Source organism: Vicugna pacos, chromosome 17 (genome assembly GCF_048564905.1).
Source record: "Vicugna pacos chromosome 17, VicPac4, whole genome shotgun sequence".
NCBI lineage: Eukaryota > Metazoa > Chordata > Mammalia > Artiodactyla > Camelidae > Vicugna > Vicugna pacos.
Genome location: NC_133003.1, coordinates 28,048,816 through 28,075,917, shown reverse-complemented (window position 1 = coordinate 28,075,917; position 27,102 = coordinate 28,048,816). Strand labels below are relative to the sequence as shown.

Below are 27,102 nucleotides of genomic sequence, written 5' to 3'. Positions count from 1 at the left end.
GAAACACACTATCCTGATCTAAAGATTTTTAAATAACACAACATTTAATAAATTCTTTTCATAAAATCATTGATGGTTATAAGGTTGTTTTAAATACAGGTGGGAGGGTCAAATAACAGAACACTCAAAAATGGTTAAAATAAAAGAATATGAAAACGAGTATCTGTCTGTTCCTATATGAGTGAAGCATTGTGCTGTACACCAGAAACTGACACAACATTGTAAACTGACTATACGTCAATAAAAATATGTTAAAATAATTTTTAAAATGGTTAAAATAAATCATGACCTGGGATTAGGCAATAGCTTCTTAGATATGATACTAAAAGCACAAGCAACATAAATTAAAAATTTTAGAATCATTAAAAATTATTTTTAAATAAAGGATAAGTTGAGCTTCAAAATTTTTGAACTTTCATGCTATGAAAGACACCATAACGACAAATATGGTATGATTCCACTTACATGAAGCACCTAGAATGGGCAAGTTCATAGAGCTACAAAGTAGAGGTAGCAGTTACCAGATGCTGGGGAAGAAGAGGGGAGTAATCATTTAATGGGTACAGAGTTTCTATCTGGGATGATGGAAAAATTCTGGAAATGGATGAAGGTGATGGTTGCACAACACCGTAGATGTACTTAATACCACCAACTTGTATACTTAAAATGGTAAAAATAGTAAATTTTATGTTATATATATTTTACAATAATTTTTAAAGGCAATATTAAGACAGTCTACAAAATGGGGGCAAATATTTGCAAACATCCATCTGATAAAGGAATTATATCCAGAGTATACAACTCAACAAGAAAAAGATAAATAATTTTGTGAACAGGAAAAAGATATGAACAGATGTTTCTCCAGAAAAATACACAAATGGCCAATAAATACATGAAAAGATGCTCAATATTATTAGTTATTGGGGAAATACAAATCAAGAACAGTGTGAGATAGTTCATACTCACTAAATGGCTAAAATAAAAAAGACAGAAAATAACAAGCATTGACCAGGAAATAGAGACACTGAATCTTCATATATTGCTGGTGGGAATGTAAAATAGTACAGCTACTTTGGAAAACAGTTTGGCAGTTTCTCAAAATATTAAATATGAAGTTACCAAACAACCCAGCAATTCTACTCCTAGGGATACAACCAAGAGAACTGAAAACATATGTCTACACAAAAACTTGTACATATATGTTCATGGTGGCATTTTTTCATAATAGCCAAAAAGTAGAAACAACCCAAATGTCCACCAACTGATTAATGGATAAATGGAATGTGGTATATATCTCTACAAAGGAACATTACTTGGCAATAAAAGGCACCAAAACATGCTACAACATGGATGAATCTTGAAAACTTATGCTGAATGAAAGAAGCCAGGCACAAAAGGCCACATATTATTATGATTCTATTTACATGAAATTTCCAGATAGGTAAATCTATAGAGACAGAGAACAGATTAGTGATCGCCAGGAGTTGGGAGAAGAGGAAATGAGAAGTGACTGCTAAAGGGTATAGAATTTCTTTTAGGGGGCAATGAAAATGTTCCAAAATTAAACAGTGGTAATGACTGCACAATTTTGTGAATATACTAAAAATAACTGTACACTTCAAAAAACTAAAAATAAACTAAAAATATAAGAAATTAATGATAAGGATATAAGTTTTGAAATAAAGAACTTAGAAGTGGTAATTTCAGACTGTTAAGTAAGCAAATTTTTAGAGAGAATGGGGGGATCTAAAGGATAAAGTCTTAATGGAAACCATAAGCTATGCAAACGAAGGTAGAAATGTCAAAACTGTCAAAAAAAATAAAGAATTAGGAAAGTATAGTGTCATGCAAACAAAAGTCTGAAATGTTCTATTAAATTTCATACTGAGGAAGACGGAAAAGTAAGTTTCAGAGTAGAGAGAAAACAAAAATTACCACCAAAACAAAATCATACAAGGACTCATCTAAAGAGGTTCTCTGATGACTTTAAAAGGTAATCGAAGTGAAGGTTTACCTGTTAGTCAATAAAAAACTAGAAAAAAAATATATGATCTAAATTTATAACATTAGAGGAGATATGAACAGATTTCACCAAATGTAGAGCACTAGTCATTGAGGACAAAACTGAAATTTAACCAGGATATTTCAGATACATATTGATAGTATTTCTTTTACATAGCAAATTTATAGGTTAAGATAAACTGAACTATGTTGGATTGCATGCCAATAAATCAGAAGCACTTCCATTTGTCCTAAATAGGCTGAGGTGATGATGAAAGATGGATTACGGCACACTGCACACTAGAATGTCAGCTCCATGAGGGCAGGGACTTTATTTTGTTTAACTTGAACAGTGCTTATTAGCACATAGGAAGTGCTCAATAATACTGGCTAAATGAATCCAATACAATTTTGCAGTCTATAGAATATTGTGTGTAAGTTTTATGAGTTCATATCTAGATGAGAGAATTCCACACATCTAGAAATGGAATTTTAATGAAGAGCCAGAGATAACTGAGCTCTAAAATTAGAGTTTCAGGGAAGAAAATAATTTCCCTTAAAATAAAGCAGATAAGAAGCTTAGGTAACTTACTTGGGTTATTAAATGCTTAAACATAATCATAAATACCCTTTATTTTTTATATTGCCAGTAAAATGAAAAATATGAGTCCATATACTTCTAAAGAGTTAACTATTTAAATGGTAAAAATAACTATATACACTTAGAATCCAACATGGTCAAGTTACAGGGATGCACAACACAGAAGATAAAATCCCCTAAAGACAAAGATTTAAGTAAAATACAACAGACAAAACCAATATAAAAGAGACTTAAGGATCAAATATAAAACCTAATTGTTAAAACCTATTCAATACTAACTAAACTTAGGACAATGAACACAGAAGACAAAATCCCTGAGCTTTAAGTAGTTCAATTCAGGATAACAGAAAAGAAAAAACTACTATACAGTGATAAAGATCGTAACAATAAGGACAACTTCTAACAATGCCTTATCCAGCTACCTTACAAATTCACATGGAGAATCAAAAAAATACACATCTTCAGATGGAAATAAAAAATATCAGCAATTCCATATCATATTATTCCACCCAAATATCATATTATTTTACTCTTATGTGGAACACAAAAAACAAACAAAATAAATGAACAAATCAAACCAAATCAAACAAATACAAACACATAGATACACAGAACACAGTAGTCGTTACCAGAGGGGAAGGAGAGGGAGGGCAGAATGGGTAAAGGGGGTCAATTGTATGGTAACAGACAGAAACTAAATTTTTGGTGGTTAGCACACTGTAGTGTATACAGAAATAAAAATATAATGTTATACACATGAAATACACAATGTTAAAAACTAAATTACCTCAATTAAAAAAAAAAGACATCTTATTTTAAAGCATACATGTATGAAATGTTTCTATATCTGTCACATAAATAGTAAAATCAATACCAACAAAACAAAAGGTATTTTATATAAAAATGTCACTAAGAAGGTTGCACTTAAATATTTTATCAACACAATTATTACAGAATGTTATTCTTTAAATCAAAGTACTCTATTGTTAGAATAATGACAAATGTCACTAGTTAGTTCATTTCACCTCACATTTCTTTTTAAAAGATACTTGCAGGCCATAGACATTCAATTAAAGCTGTAGTTCAAGTTTAAACAATTCCTTTTGAACACACTGAAAAGACAGCCCACTAACACATCCTGTTATACCTCACATTACTGTTCTCATCTCTCAATACTGTTTTAGACTTACCTCTAAGAACTTTATTTGAATCTAAAATATCAAGCAAATTTTGAGATGAAATGTTGCTTTGCTTTCCATTAATAAACATGTATGTCTTTACATGGTTCAGTTTCAACCCTAAAATCTAGTAAAGAATATAAATTGGTTCAAGGATGAGAGATTTCTATTATTCATTAAAACATAATTTTTGAATATTTAACCTGAGCAAACTTGATGCTATGCCAAAAACAAAACAAAACAAAACAAAACTTAAGCAATTTTTGGCATTTTCTGTTGATACAGGAGTTCATTTGATAGTTTTTTGAAAATTATACTGAAAATACTGAAATGAACTTTTAAATAGTCATGAATTAGAAAATTTACCATACCTTCACTATTTTTCGTTCTCAAATTGTTTTTCAAGACCCTAAGATATTTACACTCTGTTTCAGGCATACTATCTTAGCCGAGCCGGATTTACACTAAGGAAGTGACAGTGCAAATTCTGGGTTTTGACATACATGCTTTACAATAGAAAACATTGTGCAAGTCAAAAAGTACTAAGGTTCAGAACTGCAACACATGCTAAATAAAATGGTACTTTTTTTATAAAGTAAGACTGCTGCTTATATACTTATACTGGGCCAAACACCTAAAAAATCATTCCTTCAAAATCTCCTTCTTCCCCTCCCCCTTGCTCAAAGTAAGTTTTTCCATCCTGGAACTCATAAAGTGTATTTAAAATATATATTTCAGTATATCTTTATTATCTTGACATTCATGGATATAACTCTCTGAAACTGAAAATATTTTATTTGACCTCTTTGCTCCAAAGTAACTTACTATGTTTTTCCTTTAAATTTAGAGTGAGTTTTAAGTATTTCCACTATATTTAAAATTAACTAGTTTCTAACCATTTCGTTTATAAAACAGCTCCACATACATAACTTCATTTTACATAACATAAATTCAGAGACTTATTAGTCATACATGTTTAAATAATAATTCCTTGGTATCTTCATTTTTACTCAATGTTGAAAGTACATTGTAATAAATAGTCAAATATTCAGCACCTACCAGAAAAACAAGAATACAAAACTATTATAAAATTATATAAATAGAAAATGTTATCAAAGTAATATAAAAAGTAACAGAATTTGATAATTCACAAAACTTATCTCTAAAACAAAAATATTCAAATTTTACCATGGCATTTCACTTTTTTTTTTAAACCTTAGTCTATAAATTCCTATAACCATTCTTTTAAAGGTATATGTTTGTCAGGATGGCTACTAAAACATTTAACCTTCTGCTCAATATTATAAAATTTATACAAAACATTTAATTTTGGTTAAATGTAAAATAACTCTCAATCATCCCCATTTTAAAGCAGTCCTGAGAGAGTCTCTCATTCAGGTTCTTTGGACATAGTAAGAGCTAGATATGTATTCATATATCCAGCTGTACACACACAAACACATTTACACACATATATACACAAACTGCATAAAAGTACTTTTTTTCTACCAACAGGAATACAAAGATAAATTTCTAGCTTTTTTTTTTTTAATTTCTAGCTTTAAAAACTCATAACATCAAAAAAGTAGTACAGAATATCATCTATGGCTATTAAGCAATTTCTTATTTGGGTGGAATTGCAAAGTTTTACCATTTCTATATATTTTTGACATGTTGCATCTGTACAAATTATATTTAACTCAATAAAATTTCAACTTATATTTAAGTCTATCAAAAAATTAATATAGATAGGGAGTGTCTGACCTATATGGCTTTTCTTATTTCACATTTTCCCCTAAAGCATGTAAGAAACCACCAGTCTCCCCGGAAGTAGCAAAAATTAAAACTGGAGGGAAAAAATTATCACCATTTAAGTATACACACACATATGTTTCATATGGAAATGCCCTTAATTAGCCTGTGCACCCACTCAGTCAAGCACTTTCAGAGCTGTTCTTAAATTGCCAGTTAGCTTCCATACCCACCACTCTGAACAGCCCTCAAATCATTGATGAGATTCGGACCCACCAAATTCAAGGACAACTTTCATCTCTTGTAAGGTGACATTTGAGTATCTTCTCAAAAATTCTCCCCTGCCTTGTCTTTCACAAATCTAATCTTTCCTGGTCCTCCTACCTCTCTAGTTGTTCTTCCAACTGTTTTCTTTTTCCCTGACAGTAGTTCAAACGTTGATCATCTCCAGGGTTCTTTCCTAGCTTCTACTTTTCTAGAGATGTACAAATTTCCCTGGGAGTATTTCCTACAGCCTTCACTGCATTGGTTGATGACTGCCAAGTCTGTCTCATTCAACTCAGATAACTTGGTTGCACTCCAGGAATTTATCTCTAACTGTCCTTTCTACTATATCATTCTACTGGGTCTCCTTGCCTCTAAGCACAATTCCAGTGTCTTCCACATTATCAAGACTGCTGCTCTACAAACAAAGATCTAACCACATGATACTATCACTTAAAATTTTTTTGGAACTCCTCACCACTTGCCCTAAAGGAAAAAAGCAGCCTGACACTAAAATCCTTCATAACTTAGTCCTAAACTACCTTTTCCGCCTCATACTCTGTTCCTCCCCTAATGATATCACACAAAATCACACAAAATAATTCCTATCAGTACTAATAAATCTATCACTCATGCTATTTATTAATGCTGCCTAAAATGTACTTCCCCCTCATTTCCATGCTAAAACCTGCTCTTCTTTCAAGACTTGTTACAGATGTCACCTCCAGAGAAGCCTTTCTATTCCCTTCTTCATTGCCTTCTTAATTGGTCATTCCATCCTCAACATTTCTACTGCAGTTCACTTGAATAGGATCTCTCTTAGCAATTATTTCATTGTATTGTAATTATCTGTAGACGTGTTCACTTATGCAGAATCTCTAAAAGTAAGGGTCATATCCTTTCATCCCTGTATCTCTTGGGGCTAGCAAACATGCCACATAGGAGATGCTTAATAAAGAGATGCCCAATAAGCAAATGCTATTTAATTTATGTCACTCTCTATTTTAGATACTCTAATGTTTTACAGGTGGCCAACAGACACATGAAAAGATGCTCAGTATCACTAATCATAAGAGAAATGCAAACCAAAACCACAATGAGACATCAGTTCACACCTGTCAAAATGGCTATCTTCAAAAAGTCCACAAATAATGAATGTTAGCATAGATGTTGAGAAAACGGAACCCTTGTACACTGCTGGTGGGAATGTATATGGGTGCATTCACCATGTAAAACAGTATGGAGGTTCCTCAAAAAATTAAAAATAGAACTACCATATGATCCAGCAATTCCACTCCAAGGTATATAGCCAAAGAAAATGAAAACACGAATTCAAAAAGATACATGTATTCCAATGTTCTTAACAGCATTATTTACAACAATCAAGATATGGAGAAAACTTGTGTCCATCAACAGATGAATGGATAAAGATGTGGTATATATACACACCATAATACCACTCAGCCATAAAAAAAAGGAATGAAATGTTGCCATTTCCAACAACATGGATGGACCTAAAGGGTATTTCACTTAGTGAAATAAGTTAGAGAGAGAAACACAAATACTGTATGTTATCACTTATATGTGGAATCTAAAAATAAAACGAATGAATATAACAAACATAAACAGACTCACAGATACAGAGAACTAGTTGTTACCAACAAGGAAGGGGAAGGTGGGAGAAAGTGGAGTAGGGGTTTAAGAGGTACAAGCTACTATGTATAAAATAAATAAGCTACAAGGATATGCTGTACAGCACAGGGAATAGAGCCAATATCTTCTGGTAACTTTAAATGGAGTATAAACTATAAAAATTTTGAATCACTATGTCTTACACCTGAAACTAATACTGTAAATCGACTATATTTCAATAATAAATACGTACATACATACTTTAATGTTTGACCCTATGAACTAATCTATCCCAATGTTTTATTTAAAAATGTGATTTGATATAGATTCAGACCATGACAAGGCAAATGAATAGGCAAGATAAAGTAGTTTGAATAGATGTTTGGGGACAAAAATCACTTATGACTAAGCCCCATTACTCAATGGCAGAGTTAATCACAAAAGATACTAAATATTGGGAGGAGGAGGGGAAGACACTAACTAGTGTATTAATGGTAGAGTGTTCTATCTCTCATAAAAAGAACAATACTTCAGATAATAATTTCTTTTTGCCTTAGTTTTCTCTTCTTTGAGAGATATAAACCATTTATCTTATGGACATTAGAATACTCATAAGGGACTGTAAAATTTTATTTTTGCTAAAAATGTATTCTTCTTTGATCATTTCCAAGGCTACATAATTTTCACTTTGAGTTGGGAAGTAAGCTGACTGTAGTAGAATGTATGACTATACTCAGTTATTCCACTGATTTTTTCCTAAATGAATATTAATTATACTTCCCTGCCCAATTGTGTCATGCTTGACCAAGTGACCTGCTTCGGCCAATGAAATGTGAGTGGAAGTGATATGTACTATTTCTGAGCAGAAACTTGCTTGAACTGCAATTCCATGGCTCTGCATAGCTCTTCTACTACCAGAACATGCATGTCCCAGATAGGAGCTGCTCCTTCAACCTAAATCCCAGAAAGAACAACTGTGGATGGAGCTCCCATCTACCTAAACATTTAACATAAGAAAGAAATATATCTTTGTTGTTACAAGGCACTAAGGTCTTGGGGTTATCACCACAGTATAAGCAGCATAAGCTAATCAACACACTGAATTAGTTATTTCTCCTCTATAATATCATAATACCCAGGCATGTGACTAAAGGTTTTTTATTGTCTTATTCAAATAGACTTATGACTTTAAGAAGATAGATACTTATTTTTTCATCTCTAGCACACAGCAGTAGAAGACTGATAAATGTTTGCTGAGAGAATTATAAAGGTACCTATCATGTATTTTCCAATAAATGAAGCTACACAGTTACTAAAATTTTTGAAAATGTCATATAGAAACAAATTATACTGTTAAATTTTCTAAAAGTTGAAGAAATCAAAATAACATACTGTAAAGAAAAGCTAAAGTGATCCTATGGCCATTTGTATACCTGATCTTAGGTAAAATATCTTAACATTTTTCTAAAAGGTTTCACAATATATTTATCAAAGATTCCAATAATATCACTTTACTTGCCACATATTAACTTGATAACCAGAAAGGAAAGAGAAGTGTGGGGGCAGATGTCCAAGTCAACGCACTGAAAATTCACATGCTTCCTCACAGGTTCATATTTACATATGTTTAGTGATTTTGTTCCTAAACAGTTTCTATAGGAATGGCTGACACAGAAAACACAAATAACCCAGGAGAACCAACACATAAAAATGCACAATTCAGTAATTTTTAAACTGCTACTCTAACATCACTTAGCACTGAGATAAAAAACTTATAACCTCTAATGCCTCTAAATATTAGTAAATACAACTAGGTCATTAAGAAAAGCTTATGTCCTTTACGCCATTCAAGATAACAAGGGAACGTTTAATCACTTTAGAAAAATTTCCATCCAAAAATTTTTTGGATGCAAAAGGTATAAATTTTCAACTCATCAGAAAATCTCATTTTCTAAAACAACTCATTCCCTTGGGGTGTCAGGAAACTACGGCATAAATACAACTGGTGTAATCCCAAATCTATACAGATTAAGAGATGTACTTCAAAATCTCTGAAATCAAGTAAATGCTTATGATTGCTAAATCTTGCCAGCATGTTATTCCACACTGGAATACCTGCACTAAAAACCACATAGGTGACAGGAACAGAAATTTTAACATTAAGTTAATACTACCAACAGTCTCAGTCTTTCAGATTTTCCTAAACAGTGATACTATTTTTATTCCAAAGCACCTAAAACTATAACAGCACTTCAAAATGAGTTACATACTCACTTTACAAGTACACTTCACTATAATATCTGTATGGGTAGTTTACAAACATCACTAGCCCAAAAAAATCACACAGGATATTCTGCATGTGTGGGTTTTTTTGTATTTTTAAATTATTTAATTTAATGTTTTTTTTCCAGTTTTTTTTTTAATTGAAGTATAGTTGCCTTACAATGTTGTGTTAGTTTCTGGTATACAGCATAGTAATTCAGTTACTTATACATATATATTCTTTTTCATTATGGGTTATTACAAGCTATTGAAATATAGTTCTCTGTGCTGTACAGTAGGACCTTGTTTATCTGTTTTGTATATATTAGTGTGTATTTGCTAGTCACAAACTCCTAATTTATCCCTCCCCCATGCTTTCCCCTTTGGTAATCATAAGTTTGTTTTGTATGTCTGTGAGTCTGTTTCTGTTTTGTAATAAGTTCATTTGTGTCACTTTTTTAGATTCTACATATAAAAGATATTATATGATATTCGTCTTTCTCTGTCTTGACTTAATTCACTTAATATAATCTCTAGGTCCATTGATGTTGTTGCAAATGGCATTATTTCATTCCTTTTTATAGCTGAGTAGTATTACACACACACACACACACACACACACACACCACAACTTCTTTATCCAATCATCTGTCGATGTTTTGGCTACTGTAAATAGTGCTGCTATGAACACTTCGGGGTGAGTGTATCTTTTAAAATTAGAGTTTTTTCCAAATACATATGCCCAGGAATGTGATTGCTGGATCATATGGGTATTGCTTTTTCTTTTAAGTAGGGTTTTTGTTTTTTTGTTTTTTTTAGCTAATATCAGGAATCTAAATAGGAAAATAAATGCCTAGAACAAAAACTGTCACCTTAGTCCACTTACTACAGAGATGTACGGCTATGTTAATGTATTTTCACTTCTCAGTATTCCCTCAAATTAGTACAGTCATGCTGCCAACATCATCTTCATAGATATTAACAATGTACAGATTTTTAAAATATGAATAATTTATAAATATTAAATCATAAACTCTGGGGGATTGAGACTAGGCATCAATGTGTTTTAAAGGCTCCAGATGACTCTAATATGCAGCTGAGGTTGCATATTATATTTCTTTCACTATCTCGACAAAAGAATAACAACTCTTTATTTCAATTTAATTTTTGACCAGTTTTTAAGCAAGCGGATTTAAAAACTTCCTTAAAATAGTACAGATTTATGTTATTAATCTCCATTTCAATTTCTGGAGATTTTCGTTTAAAGAGTATTTTTTATCATGCACATAAAATGTGTCTTAAAAGAACAAATTTTAAAAAGAAAAAAAGGAACACTCTGGCCACCTAAAATAAAAAATAGGAAAAGTTAGTGTTTAAGTTAAGCAGCCTTAGAAAGTCATAGTACCAAAGCAGTTTTTAACTTATACAACTGTTTAAACATAATATATTATTTTTAAAAGCCTCCTTATTAACAGGAAAGTTCTAGTATATGTATACAATATCTAAAAGACGCAGGAGGTAATCAAAAAAGAACTGAAATAACACTGGAAAAGGAGAGACTCTGGAAAGATTTAAATTTAACTGAAAAAGTCCTCTTTGAACATAAGCCCTTATTAATCAACTGTATAGTATTCTCAAATTTTCTCTATTTCAAGATATTATAAAACCAAATCTCCTTGAAATGAACATCCTATAGCCAACAAATAAATAAATGTGTCTCAAAATACAAGGACATAAAGCTGAATCTACCTAAAAGAGCCAACCTAAACATACTTTCTTTTTAAATTAATAAATTGCTGTTGATTTATTTAGAGTAGGTAGTGTAGTTGCATGGTTCCAAGAGAACTAAAAAGGTATATACACTGAAAAGCCTCCCTGCCTCCTTATCTCCTTATTCCAGTCCCCACTCCCAGGTAATCATAGTTACTAATTTCCGATGTATCCTTCCAGATCTCTTTATGCATAAACAAATAAATGACAAATACAGATTCTTACTTTCCCTCCTTTGTACAACAGGTAGATTATTATATACATTGTCCTATGCTTTGTTTGTTATGTTGTTTTGTTATGCATTTTGTTTGACAATACATAGATTGGAGAATTTTCCCTTTCAGTATGTAGACAGCTTCCTCATTCTTTATCTAAGACTTTACATTGAAGCAGAATCTCAAAAAGTCAGCCCCTTTTCTTTATAACTCATCTTATAATCCCCTTGTGATCATCTTAAGAAAAATATACATTATGTAGCTGCAATAAGAAATCTTCAGAATTTTAAAAATCTTATCTGACATTTGTATTATAAAGAAGTTATTAAAGTATGGAATACCAACAAAGAAGTGAACAAATCAGAAGTGTACAGCTTGATGAATCACCACTAAGCCAACACATTCTTTTAACTATCACCCACATCAGGATATAAAACATTAATAACACATCATCTGTATTTTTTTAATATTTCATCATTTATTAGTATCTAGAAACATGCTAGAGAAAATTAAGTGTTGACTTCCTAACTTTTCATTTGGGGTACAGTTTAGGGGTGTGTTTCCTATATCACATTTCACATGTCTTGACATTTTAATTTTTTTTTAATTTTAATTGAATAGCTAATACATATAAAAAACATAAACATATGAATAAGAACTAAAGAATAATAAGAGAAATATCCATGTACATAACTACCTTGAGAATCCTCTCTCTGCCCCTCCCATGGGACAAGCAATATGCTTAAGAGTTAAGAGTGGGTTTGATTACAAGGTTTACTACTTATTAGCAGTGTGATTTGGGGAAGTTAAGGTTTTACGCACTCTTATTTATAAGTTACTTTATTTACAAATGAGAGGAATAATAGTCCCTGCTTCACAACAGGTACTCATTTAATTATGAGAATTAAACAAGTATATATTTGTTAAGTATCTGAAACACTTTCCAGCATATATTACGTAAAATTTAGCTATTTTTGTATTTACTCGCTGCCTCCCTCACAAGGAAATACATTTACTATTCTACTACTATATATGTAGCAAAATAGATATATGAATGAGTACTGTGATTTTTAAATTTTATACTAACTAGCATCATAATTTCAGTATTGTTCTGCAACTTGCTTTTTTCATTCAGAATTTCTCAGATTCATCTACACTGATATACACAGCTGTTGTTCATTCATGTTCATTCCTGTACAGTATTCCATGGTGTAAATTTTAAAGATTTCTGTCAATGGACATCTGGATCATTTCCAGTTTCTGCTATTATGGAAAAATGTTACTACAAACATGCGTGAACAAGTCTCCTGATATAGATTTATAAAAAAAGTTTTTCTAGAGTACATACCCAGGTGAAGAGCTGCTGGGTCACCAGGTATACACAAGTTTCGCATCATAACAATGTTAAATTGTTTATCAAAACAGTTATATTATACTATTACATGCTTTTATTAGAAGAGAAGTTTTTTAATCAGTGATCTAAGTTTCTAATTTATTTTATTTATTTATTTTTATTTTTTGATGGAGGTACGGGGTATTAAACCCAGGACCTCATGCATGCTAAGTATGCACTCTACCAGTGAGCTATATACCCTTCCCCTCTAAGCTGTAACTTTCATTTCATTTTCATTCAAAATAGTAAATCTATACTTCTGGCAATATCAGAAATGGTATTTAAATGAGTGTATTCAGAATTTAAAATGACTGACAAAAAATACACCTTAAAATGAGGCACGTAAGTGCAATATCTTAATATGCCAAGAGAGAGAAATATTGAAAACAAGAAATCATACTTTGGAAACTTTAAATTTTGTCCACTCACTATGAATCTAATCCTTACCACTTTCCAATCACTATATTATGAAGTCAGTATATTAAAGCAGATGGGCGTTTCATATCCCACTATAGAACGTACCAGTTTAGTTACTGGGGCTATTTGGCTGGATTAAGGGGAGGCCTGACTTTCTCCAAAATTACAAATCCAAGATTCTTAATCCCAGGGATTGGGCCTTGATTCCCTGAAGGTTTCTGCCCTATTGCCCAATCAATCTTTGTGCCTCCAAATCCTTCCTGAAGGGGAAGCTACCTCAAGTTCACCTCTGCCATTTAACCTAAACTACCCGGTCAATCCAGTAGCAGGGTTCCGTAACATACACCTGCCTTCGGACCATTCGTCTAGCCTTAAGCCTTTTACGCAGACCTTTATATACCAAGGACAGCTGTTATTTTCTACCCTAAATCCTCAAGATCCAATTCAAGTCTTTTCCACCTTCATCACATAGGGCTCTTAATCCCATTTAGAACTTAATTCTTTCCTAGTTCTTTTCGGGGTTAGTTTAGCTTCCCAATTAAACTCTAAATAAGCTTCTCAAAGGCTGAAGTAACTAAATTTGTTGAGACAAAAGTCTAACCAACAACAAATTTATACTGTATAGCACAGGGAACTATTTTCAATATCTTGTAGTAACTTATAGTGAAAAAGAATATGAAAACAAATATATGTATGTTCATATATGACTGGAGCATTATGCTGTACACCAGAAATGGACACACTGTGAACTGACTATACTTCAATAAAAAATATATATATATATACTTAAGAAAAAAAAAGTCTAAGCAAGAGTAAGACATTCACACTAAGAAAGTAGTAACAAAATGTTGATATTATTGAGAAGCTGTAATGCCAAAGTCTTAATGTGGAGTTGAGAAATAGTTGGAAAGAAACAGTTTATAAGTTCCATCTGAACCTGGGATGCTTAAGATATTAACTTTATTCACCAATGAATCTTTTTAACAATGAAAAAGCACACTAACGGGAAATAAGCACATAGGTCTTACTATGCAAACACACTAACTAAAACAGTAAAGAAAAATTAAAGTAGTCACAAGTAACTGAGTACAGATCTTCCTAGACTTACGATGGGGTTACATCCCAACAGACAGACCCTTTATAAGTTGAAAACGCATTTCATACATCTAACCTACCAAACACCATAGTTTAGTCTAGCCTATGTTAAATGTACTCAAAACATATATATTAGCCTACAGTTGGGAAAAATCATCTAACACAAAGCTTATTTTATAATAAAGCGTCGAATCTCTCATATAATGTATTGAATGTTATGCTGAAAGTGAAAAACATAATGGTTGTACAGGTATAGATGGTTGTAAGTGTATTGGTTGTTTACCCTTGTGATTGCATAGTTGACCAGGAGCCACAGCTTGCTGTCACCACCCAGCATCACAAGGAAGTACTGTACTACATATTGCAGGAAAAGATCAAAATTCAAAATCTGAAGTACTGTTTCTACTGAATGCATATCACTTTCATACCATCACGAAGTCGAAAAATCTTAAGTCAAACTATTGTAAGTCAGGGACTGTTTGTACTTACTCTATGCCAAACTGCTAACTGATTTACATGAATTTTCATGATCTCTACAACAATCCTATGAGGTGAATCCCACTATTAGCATACTTTTATAGATGAGGAAAACTGAGGCAGAGACTCCCCAAGGTCACACATTTGGCAAGTAGTGGAGCCAGGATTCCAACTCAACTAGTCCAACTCTAGAACCTTTAGCCTTTAGACACACTGCCTCCCCTGGGACGTCTACCAGTGGTGCTCAACTACCCCCAAGATTTGATAGCAGCTCTATTTTCCCCTTCTCAATTCTGTTAATTTCTGGGTTTGCATTTCCCAGAATACATCATTCTTTCAGGTTTTTCTGTCTTTAACACATAGGGCTGGAATGCCCTGTTCTTTTTTATCCAGAGAGTAAAGCCCTCACTCTTCAAACAGTGGCTTAAAAACAACTTTCTCTGTGAAGCCCTCTTCATTCCTTCCATACTTTCTGCCCCCAGTCCTAGGGGAAGGAATACATCATTCCCTTAGCTCCTTGGAAACAATGATTCATAGATGCTTCTACTGTTGGCCTTACTTGTATTGTAATTATGTTCTTCAGTACTATCTATGGGCACTACACTGCACTGCATGCATGAGACACTCAGATACTTGTTAAAGACTAGGAATGGTCCCAGTATACATCCAACTATAATTTAAATGAAATACTTCCCTCAAGTCAAGACAACATCATTCATTCTAACAATATTTTACTGCACTCTCTGGGTGTGCATACCCAAAAGATTCACTGGAGAGTAAAATACCTTAAGCTTTCCAGGTTCATGGGCCTTTTAAACTGTATATTTCCAACCATCCCTCAACTTCCACAGTAAGAGTTTGGCACTACATTTTCTCAATAATACAAAATTTTGTCACTACTTCCTTAGTGTGAATGTCTTACTCTTGGTTAGACCTGATTCAACAAATTTAGTTAAATTTGGAAATGCACTCTCCATCTACTAAATTTATTAAAACAAAACAAGAGTAAGATATTCATGCTAAGGAAGTAGTGACAAAAATTAAGTCACATGGTACTTCAAAAGCTGCTCTGCTAATCCTACCCACACTGAACACTAACTAGCTTTACATAGTTCTACTTCCTACATGCTAACCTGCTGTCACTAAACTATGACTCCATTTAATGTTCCTTTTATAAGAGCTTTTTTGAGATATATTTCACATACCATACAATTCACTGATTGAAAGTGTACAATTCAGAGCTGTGCAACCATCATCACCATCAATTTTGTAACATTTTGATCATCCCCCAAAAGAAACCCATACCCGTTTAGCAGTCACTCCATGTATTAGTTGGGGGTTCTCCAGAGAAACAGAGCCAACAGGATGTGTATATATACAAAGAGAGATTTATTTTAAGGAATTGGCTCACATGACATCATGGGGGCTGTCAAGTCTGAAATCTGCAGGGCAGGCCTGCAGGCTAGAGAAGGGAAGAACTGCTGTTGCTGTCTTGAGGATGATGGCTCTCTGAAGGCAGAATTCCTTCTTTGGGAGAGTCTCAGTCTTTTCTCCTAAGGCCTTCAACTAACTAGATAAGGCTCACTCACATTCTGGAGGATAATCTGCTTTATTCAAAGCCTACTGCTTTAAATGTTAATCACATTTTTAAAATACCTTCACAACAACATCCAGACTGGTATTTGACCTAAAACTAGACACCACAGCCTGGCCAAGTTGACATATAAAATTAACCATCACACTCCCTGTTGCTTCCTGCTTCTGGCAACCACTAATCTACTCTCTCTCTATGGATCTGCCTATCTTACACACTTCATATAAACAGAATTAAACAATATATAGCCTTTTGTGTCTGGCTTCTTCACTTAGCAGAGTGTTTTCAAGGTTCATCATGTTGTAGGTGTATCAATACTACATTCCTTTTTATTGCCAAATAATAATCCTTTATATAGTATACCACATTTTATTTTTCCATTCATCAGTTGATGAACATTGGGTTATTTCTACTTTTTTTGACTATGAACATCTATACAAGTTTTTGTGTGGATGTATGTTTTGATTTCTCTTGGGTGTATACCTAGGAGTAGAATTGCTGAGTTATATAGTAACTATAACATTCCTTTTTGCTACACAAACTTTTCCCAAAAAATTCAAAACTACAAATTTTATTCTACAACATAGCTATCACAGCTATACCGGTAACATACACTATGGTCTTATTTCTATCCCTGAATTTCTTTTTTTCAGGGGGAGGGAGGTAATTAGGTTTATTTATTTATTTTTAGAGGAGGTACTGGGGATTGAACCCAAGACCTTGTGTATGCTAAGCATGTGCTCTAGTGCCTAGGCTATATTCTTCCCCCATCCCTGAATTTTTTATGTGGAAGGAAACTTAATAACTAAAATCTAATAATATGGTTAATATTTCTATATTTAAACAACTAAATAACAAAATATATTCATTTTTCTAAATTAGATTTATTTATGGGGGTCAGTATAGATAGATAATTTAAAATACGACCTCCAAACATACTAAACTTAGAAATTAACCAACAAAGGATGTGGAGAAAAGGGATCCCTTGTACACTGTTGGTGGGACTGTAAATTAGTGTAGCCACTGTATAAAACAGTATGAAGGATCCTCAAAAAACTAAAAATAGAATTACCATACGATCTAGCAATTCCACTCCTGGCTATATGGCCGAAGAACATGAAAACACTAATTCTAAAGGATACATGCACCTCAATGTTCATAACAGCATTATTTACAATAGACAAGATATGGAAGCAACTTAAGTGTCCATCAACAATGAATGCACAAAGATGTGCTGTATATACATACAATGGAATACTACTTAGCCATAAAAAAGAATGAAATGTTGCCATTTGCAACATCATGGATGGACCTAGAGGGTATTATGCTTAGTGAAATAAGTCAGACAGAGAAAAAGATAAATACTGTATGTTAACGCTAATATGTAGAATCTAAAAAAAAAAAACCAACAGAGTAGTGAACATAACAAAAAAGAAACAGACTCACAGATATAGAGAACAAACTAGTGGTTACCAGTGGGGAGATGGAAAAGATAGGGGTAAGGGATTAAGAGGTACAAACTATTACGTATTAAAAGAATAAGCTACAAAGATATATTGGATAGCACAAGGAATATAGTCAATATTTTATAATAACTTTAAATGGAGTATAATCTTCAAAAATTGTAAACCACTATGTTGTACACCTGAAAAATATATTATAAGTCAACAATATTTCAACAAATAAAAATAGTCTTTAAAAATTGTCCAATAAGGGGGGAGGGTGTAGCTCAGTGGTAGAGCACATGCCTAGCATATACAAGGTCCTGGGTTCATTCCTGGGTTCACTAATAAATAAACAAACAAACACGCCTAATTACCTCTCCCCAACCAAAAAAAAAATCAAAAAAAATTTTTTAAAAAGATTTAAACAATTGCCCAATAAAGGGTATCTTTTTAGTATATTATAGTATCTGAACAGTGATATTCCAATATCTTTATATATAGAGCTTTTATTCAAATTGTAAAATTTTAAATGATGAATAAATAGTTTGAGAAACTGATCAATTAAAATTCTACAGTAATTTGCTACCAAAATATCTAAGAGTTAATAGACAATAAAGGTTTTATTTCAGTATTTTTTTTTGTTTTGACCTATTGTTCACTAACAGCTTGGTGAGGAGAATAACGATGATTAAGAGTGTGGAGGTGCTCAAGTAGCAAGCAATATAGTGATCAAGAGCATGCGTTTTGCAATCAGATGACAAGGACCTGAATTCTGACTTCCCTACTACCTGTGTAACCCTGAACAAATTCCTTCACCTCTCTGAACCTCAGCTCTCTCATCCTGAGGATAATAATACTACCTACAGATAATGTACATAAAACTCAGCATATACCTGGTAAGTGCTCGATAAAACAATATTAATATTTTACAGTAGTCTGGATGCTGGTAGTAACTCAGAGCATATTAACACATTTCAGGTAAGCTTAACACAATTCACTTTAAAAAGTACATTTAAAATTATGATCCAATAGCTTAAGAAAAAAAGTAACAACAACAAAAAAGTTTACTTATCTGCATACCCAAGTAGACAAATGCACAGGATAAGTTCTGACAATTACACACCAAACCATGAATAAGTTACTCTGGAGAAAGGGAAGAGGATATATAAAAGAGAACATATATATTCTCCATATACTTCCCTATTGCTTCAGTTTTTATGAGACTATATTCACATTTGTGTAAGTGAAAAAATAAGAATAGCTTGAAAGTCCATACTGGATATTCATTTCTACTTGGATCAGCTAGAACATGTCAGCAGCTATAAAATGTAGATAAAACTACAAGCCTGAAGGTATGGATAAAATCTTCCTACAAATAAATAAGAAAACACAGTTTCTTATGTCTTTAAAATCTAACCCAAATGGTATATTTGACAAAGGATACAGTATAGTTACGAAAAGCTTCCATGTTCTCAAGTGCCTATATAAACTACTTTTTCTCCTTTACATCTGTCAGCTATTCTCTTTAAAAGATAAAAAATTTACATGGCGAACAAGTTTTTCCAAGGCTGTTTCATTCACTTGCATAAACACTCAAATCCAAATCAGCTGCCTGAACATAAACCTAGAAAAAATATATTTATTGCTAATAGTAGTAGAGATATGTTTAAAGAATACTAGTTGACTCAGAGAAATAATTAACTCAGATTCTCTCAGTCTTTGAAAGTCTGTCATACGAAAAGCTTTTTAGTTGTATACCAGAAAATAATAGCTTAGATTACCTTTCAAGAGAGCAAAGACAGATTTTCATTACAATAATTGTTCATTCCATAATAAGATAGTTCAGAATAAATGTATAGCAACTGGCTTTTACTTCAGAGGAAAACAATCTAGATTCTGGTTCCAACTACCATAGTTACTAACAGATGACCTTGTGAAAATAACCTCTAACAGCAAACTCTTTTTTCATAAAAGGGATCCAGTCTGTAGTTGCTCTACTGACCTCCTGGGTTATCTAAAACAAGTGAAATAAGAAAGCACTCTGAATATTATTAAACCCTTAAAATAAAAGTATTATTTTGCATAAGAATGGATATATATGTATAGTTCAAGACTAGTATCACCAACCACAAGATCATCTATGATTCTAAAACACTTAACAATGCACCTTGCACATTGCAAATTTTCAATAAGTAATGATTTACACAAAGACTACCTATTGGAAATTAAGTCTATGATCTCCAATTAAGAACTAACTCAAATGACCTTCTGTCCTTTGACCCTCTTCAGGGCTTGCAGAAATACAGACTGCTCCACTGTTCACATTTCACTCATTCAAACATTTATGTAGTGCCTACTCCCTTGTTCTCTCAAGAGCTCACATCTGGCAGAGCAATAGTACATTTGCATCATAGTTATTTTGCTGTCTGTGTCTCATAATGAAATTATATATAAAGTTCTATGGGAGTATAGAGGAAGAAGCAATTAATTCTTCAGTTAGTGGGAGTCAGGGAAGATTTCACATTGGAACTGGGCCTCAAGGGATGAAGGGGAAAGGTCATTCTGGAAGACAAAACAGCAAAAAAGGCACTTGTTCTAGGAACAGTGAGCACTGTCGCGGAGCTACTGCATAGAGTTTGGGGCAAAGGGAAAACAGCGTAATAGAAAATGGAGCTGGAAAAAAAGGAAATGAGATACAGATTTTGAAGGATTTGAATATCATGCTAGAAATCAATGGGGCAACAACCTAGATTTTGAGCAGGAATATACACTGTTCATTAATCGGTAGTGAGAGAAGCATGGGCAGGAAAGAGTCTTTAGAACATTTAGAACATTTCTGCAGCTAACAAATGCCACCATTTTTCTTGATTCAAGTAACTGACATACATTAAGAACCAATCTTACAGGGGTTGGGAGGGAGGATACAGCTCAGTGGTGGACTGCATGCTTAGCATGCATGAGGTCCTGGGTTCAATCCCCAGTACCCCCATTAAAAATATATATATACGTAAGTAAACCTAACTGCCTCCCGCTCCCAAAAATAAAAAGGACAAAAAATAAAATAAAAAGCAAAGAAAAAAATTTTAAGTCAATCTCACAATCTTTTCACTTACAGCTCCAAATGACAGACACCCTTCTCATTTATAAACGAGAATATATACTAAGCTCTAACATAAATACCACTTGAGAAAACCAAACAAGAGCCTGAGAAGGTAAATTTAATCTAAGAATTAAAGTCTAATAACTAAGTAGAACAAGAATATTTTAAATGGATATACCATCTGTATTTTTAACAACTTGAAATAATAGATAAAATATTTCATGAACTTTCCATCACTGTGAAAAGTAACATAGAAGGAAATGATTATCTGCTTTGGATATACAACCTAGCATTCTGCCAATGTTTACGTTAACGTGTATTAAACATAATGTGTCAAATACATGTCTTTCTCAGAAAAAAACAGCTCTTAATGACCTTTTTAACTTCTAGTCAACACAAAAATTGGGTATCTGTTGAAACAACATATAAATAAACAAAACCAATGAATGTATGATCTGCCACTCTCTCAAAAGCTGAGGCCAGAATCTCTGCAGTCACATGGGAGGAAGAAGAAACAATCTTGGGTGTCAAATTCTGAGATTCCTCCTTTGCAATGACTTTCTTGCAATGTCCTTGGAACGTGCCACACCATTCCTACGTCTAAACCTTTACTTGAGCAATTTTTCCCACACAAAGCTCCTTTCCTGGCTGGCTCTATCGAGATTCTGCCCTATTCAAAAAGTCCTAAGGTCTAGATCAAACTGCATCTCATCCATGAAACCATCTCAACCATGAAACCTTCCCTAAAATCTCCGGTCCATACAGGAAACTCTCTCTTCGTTGAATCCTTATAGACAAATTAATACACTTGTTTTTTGCTGTTGTTTTTTAAATTTTCTGGCATTTAATCATTTTTATTCCTACTGTGAACCTGGTCCATGCCCTTACAAAATGATATCATATCTAAAGTGTTACAAAGCCTTAAAATAGCAAAGTGGTTAAGAATTTGAATTCAAAAGTCAGAATACCTCAGTTCAAATCCCAGCTCCACCATTTACTAGCTGTATGTACTTGAGCAAGTTAACTTAATGTCTAATCTATGTCTTAATTTTCTTATATGTTAATGTGGAAAAAGTAAGCATCTATCCCTATCTTAAACAGATATTTAAGGTGAAATAAGTTAACATGTAAAGCATTTAGAACAGGGCATGGCACATAGTACACAGCAAGTTTAGTTACACTAACAGTTACCCATCTTTCTTTGCTCTAGGTCTCTCTGTATACTGTTGTTTTATCACTCTTAAATAATGGCTTTGGTATGTCAATGTTCTGCACAGACCTCTCCCAGGCCTTCCACAGCCCATAGGTCCAAGTCCTTAGCTTGGTAATAAAGACACTCCACAACCTGGTGTCACATCATCTACTCAGTTAATCAACAACTACTTTATATGAAATAACAAGGAATAGGCACATAAGGCAGAGATCTTCTCCTCAGGGTCTGACAACTAATTACAAAAGCAAGGCACAAACATGAAACTATCACATACAATGAATGTTCATCCATAGCTACTCTCCAAAAAGACCCTCTAATCCAACAAAATGTTTCCTCAGTGTTTGGAAGATGCTAAACTCATTCGAAATTATCTGCTTTTGTCTCTTTTATTCTACCTTCACCCCCTCATACACAAACAGAACCCAAAAAAGCACCTTTTCTTAACTTGTACCTGTCTACCCCTATTTTAAAGTCTAATTCAAACACCATCACTCTCCTGTCATTTAAACTTATATAATACCATCTTATCTCAATCAACTGTTCTCAAGGTGTATAATCATTCTCTCTATCCAAAAGATAAGCCTCTAGAAAGGAGTAACAATTTCTTACCAATTTTTGTCTTTTTCTCCCCCGCCCCCACCCACCACTATGCCCTCCACTGAAACAGATCATGATGGAACAGGTGCTCAAAAATATGCACTGAATTCAAGAAAAAAAGTGAAACTGGAAGTAGACAACTACTACTACTACTACTTACTACTGAGGGAACTACAGAGAGACTGCAAATAGACTACTGTGTCAACTACTAGACTATCACCTGTCCACAAAGCCTCAAATCAAATAGGGCCAACCAAATCAGAAGGAGCCAGTCTACTGACTACTGCTTCTTTGTAACCACCCTATGGGTAGATTTGCTTGTTCAGTGGTACCTTGAGTCAACAGAAGGATTAATAACCATTCTATTACCTGCCATCTAATTAAAGAATTTGACCTCTAAAAAGAAGTGAAGGATGATACACAGGGCCAGAATCCAAACAGAGCAATATCCAACTGCTATATCCCTGAAGAGGTGATCTGGGGAAGCTTATTAAATTCCACTTCGTGGCAAACCTGTCACTCTCCAGCAGGCAGCTTTCAAATACCGTAACACATTCCATGTACTTAACAATAAAAAGTGTCGCCCAGATTTCCATCTGCCTATATTTTGCCAATTTTCTACAATGTACATGTATTACCTGAATAATCAGTAAGTTTGAAGTGTTTATTACTTCTCCCAGCTTTTCATGGTCCTCCAATAATGGTCAATGCAGAATGAAAGAATCACAAGTTGAAAGTCAACCAAAAGGCATTTATCCCAGTTTTCCACCTCCCAGGTAAAATGCCAAAGTTCTTGGACAAAGTTTTCAACTTTGTATGTTTCAGTTTTTAAAAAACTTTTATATATGCCATCACATGAAAGAAAACATCTTGTTACCTTCCTAAGATTCCACAGCACTAGAGCAAATTGCAAAGAGCTGCCTATATGGTTCCCTTTCCCTTGCTACACCCTCCTCCCTAAGTACTGAGCCCTTAATAAGGGCCAGGAAAAAGAGGGGGGTGGGAGGGTTGCCAGGAATAGGGTGATAAATGATTTGCATGATTATCTCAATCCTAACAATAGAACCTACTATTATTCCCAGAAGAGAAAACTGAGGTTTAGAGAGGTTGGGGTGGGGAGAACCTTGCCTGAAGCAATGCCTACAGACGGAAAGGATTGAGAGTTGTACAAAGAAATTTGCTGGGATTATATACTAGGCCCCAAGGACTTTTGTTATGATACAATTATAGCAGAAATCCTCATATTGGAAACTTCACACAGAGAAAACAATAAATGGTATCTGGTCAAACTGTGGGTTTTCTTTGTAACTGTGTAACTGTGTACTTCATGATACCTGGCACATAACAGATGCTCAATAAAAGCCTACTGTTTGCTCAAACATAAATTTTATTTATTTAGTGGAGGTACTGGGGAATTGAACCCAGGACCTCGTACATGCTAAGCTAACACACTCTACCACTGAGCTATACCCTCCCCACCAAACCTAAATTTTAAATAGTTACCTTCTAAAACAATTTGATTACCTGGCAGGATCTGACAGGTTACCTGTTTTAAATAGATTATATGGTATAATAATCAATAATTATATTTATACCTAAAGTAAAGGCTTCATATACTGAGTGTGTTTTAGCTTAATAAAGCAAGGGTGGACTTCAAATGGTAGAAGTATGCTGTGTATTTTTTAAAGGTTTTCTAATAACAAATTCCATTCAAAATTTTAACATATTATCTCAATTTATACAACAAACACTCACTATTGATCTATTCTTGGTCAACTCAAAATAACCTACTGTGGGGGTTTTAGCATAAGCATGAGAAACACTGTTCATGTAATCACTATTTTTCAAATAAGTAAAAGAAAAAATCTGGGCCTCCTTAGAGTACTGAATCAAAGTAAAGAACGTGCATTTACAGAGTATGTACTTTAAGCAAACCTATTATCTGATTAAGATGGACCCTAACTGTTGCCAAGGGACATAAAAAAGACAAAAATGTAAAAGCTTGTTAAGGCACTAGCAGTTAACAGATGCTTGAATTTGATTGCTGTAAAGAATGGTTCTTTAAATTACTATGGGTAATCTATGAGGTCTTTCAGGCACCCAAACGTTAGTTTCTAGGGAGGACAAAAAGGGTCTGTTCCACAGGTGAATGAGCATCTGATGTTATACAGAAAAATTAACACACTTTTCAGTTCTCATCCTACACACAGAGTAGGATATAGGTAATATGCAAACACACAGCACTTGGGCAATCTTTTTCTCTTTTCTTTTAAAAATGATTTATATAATAATTCCTTAATTCAATAGGAACAGAAGTACTCTTTTCCCTTTGAGGCTCAGTTTTCTTTCATTTCAAAACACTTCTAAAAGAAGACATATTCTTTTTTTTTAAAAAGACTTAATCATTTAATTCAGAAAGAGTGAGCAAAAAGTCAGGAGGTGAAACCCGAGATATTCTTATTAGTCTTACATAACTTAACTCTAAGTTGGAACTGATTCGGTAGCTTAACTAAAAGTTGAGGTTTAAGCACAAAAATGAGCTCTTTAGGACATTCTCCACACACAAGAGTTTTAAAAATTAAAGGGTCTTACTCAATTTTTTTCTTGTACTCTTAAAATATAAGCACTCACATGTATAGTTAATCAGGATGGCAACGTAAAAATGCTAAAATGGTCACGCTTAAAATGAAGAGCACTAAATTCATCCTATCACATCTAGGTAATGCAATAGCTGACAGAATTGGATACAATTTTAGAAAATTAATTTTTAACACTGATTTTTAAATATAACCTCTGTTAAGTACACATTAAGTATTCTCAATCAGTGCTACAGGGAACAGCAAAAAGTGATTTTCGAAAAGAACTGGTATATGTTCACCCAACTTGTAAACAAAACTGAAAATGTAAAGTTACAATTGTTCTTGCTTAATTAAATTAGCTTTGATAATTGCAAATTATTCCTTCATAAACAAATATCAAATCTTTCAAAAGCGTAAATTTACACAAACATTGTCTCTGCTAGAAAGGCCCTGACCTGAACTCAACTAAAAACTACTGTGTTAACTACATCTCACCACTGAGACACTTCAGCCCCAATGTAATACTGGAGAAGGATTCCCTGCATTGCTTTAGGAACTGCTGCTTGCTTCGTCAAGCACGGAACTGCAAATTCACCTTTCTAAAAAGACTGAAAACAAAAAGCCAAGTTTCACTATCTAGTTTTCTAAAACGATTTAGGGTTTGGGATTTCACTGGGAATGACCACGTTATCAAGATGCCATCGCCCTCTCGAGGCATTTAATTACAATACCTCCTCTGTTTTCCATTCAACCACCTCAGTCAAATTTCCACTAGAACCAGGCACACAAAAAGTTGGTTTCTGGCCTTGCTAAGTCTCCTCTGGGTGCAGACCCTGGCATCCTGCATACATTATGCAGAAAGGGCAAAGGGAAACGAAAAGTAAAGACTGTTAGACAACGGAGTGACGTTACCTTGCCCGTCTTGTGATCAAACCAGACGAGAGCATGGTTCCTTGACAGCACTTTGCAATCAAAGGTAGCATTATTCTGAGCTGGTCGACAGCGGGCCACAGAGCGGCCGATTTTAATGGGCTCGTCCAGATAGACATGACGCTCCTGAAACGGGTGCGAGTTCGGGCGGCAAGTGAAGATGGCCAAGGCTGACGGCATCGAGGACAGACTTAGGGGTGTCTCTCCTACGAGGGACAAAGAGGAGTTCCACCGGATCCGGACTGTCCTTCACAAGCCTATACCCCTATCCCCCCCAAAATTTTAAATTAAAGCAAACTGCACATTGTCTAAGCATAACCAGTGAACATCAGCAACTCTTCACTTGAGTGGGAAGACAAGCCAGCGCAAGCCCCATCACCTCCTTTAAAACCCAGCAGCGCCTTGATCACAAAAAGTCCCCAACTGGAAGCTTTCAGTCCATCTTCCTCCCTGGGAAGAAAAGGCTCAAACATCGGACAGCTTCGGCCAAGAAAACTCCTGGAAGACAGTTTGGGGACTGGAGGTATCCAAGCAGATGAGTCACACACCAATTCTTGTGTTTTGTTTGGGATCGCGGCCGCTCTTCC

General features: G+C 33.9%; 1 protein-coding gene across 30 annotated transcripts in view; it reads right to left on the bottom strand.

Annotated features, from left to right (window-relative positions):
* The window catches only part of SLMAP (sarcolemma associated protein), a 122,022-nt gene extending 95,225 nt beyond the window's left edge, over positions 1-26,797 (bottom strand). For all 30 annotated transcript variants that reach the window (XM_015236239.3, XM_015236231.3, XM_015236316.3 and 27 more), the window contains exon 1: positions 26,498-26,797. In XM_015236239.3, the coding sequence (XP_015091725.1) occupies positions 26,498-26,695 (198 nt within the window). In that variant the 5' untranslated portion in view covers positions 26,696-26,797. The remainder of the gene's footprint in view (positions 1-26,497) is intronic.
* Between the last annotated feature and the right edge of the window lie 305 nt (positions 26,798-27,102).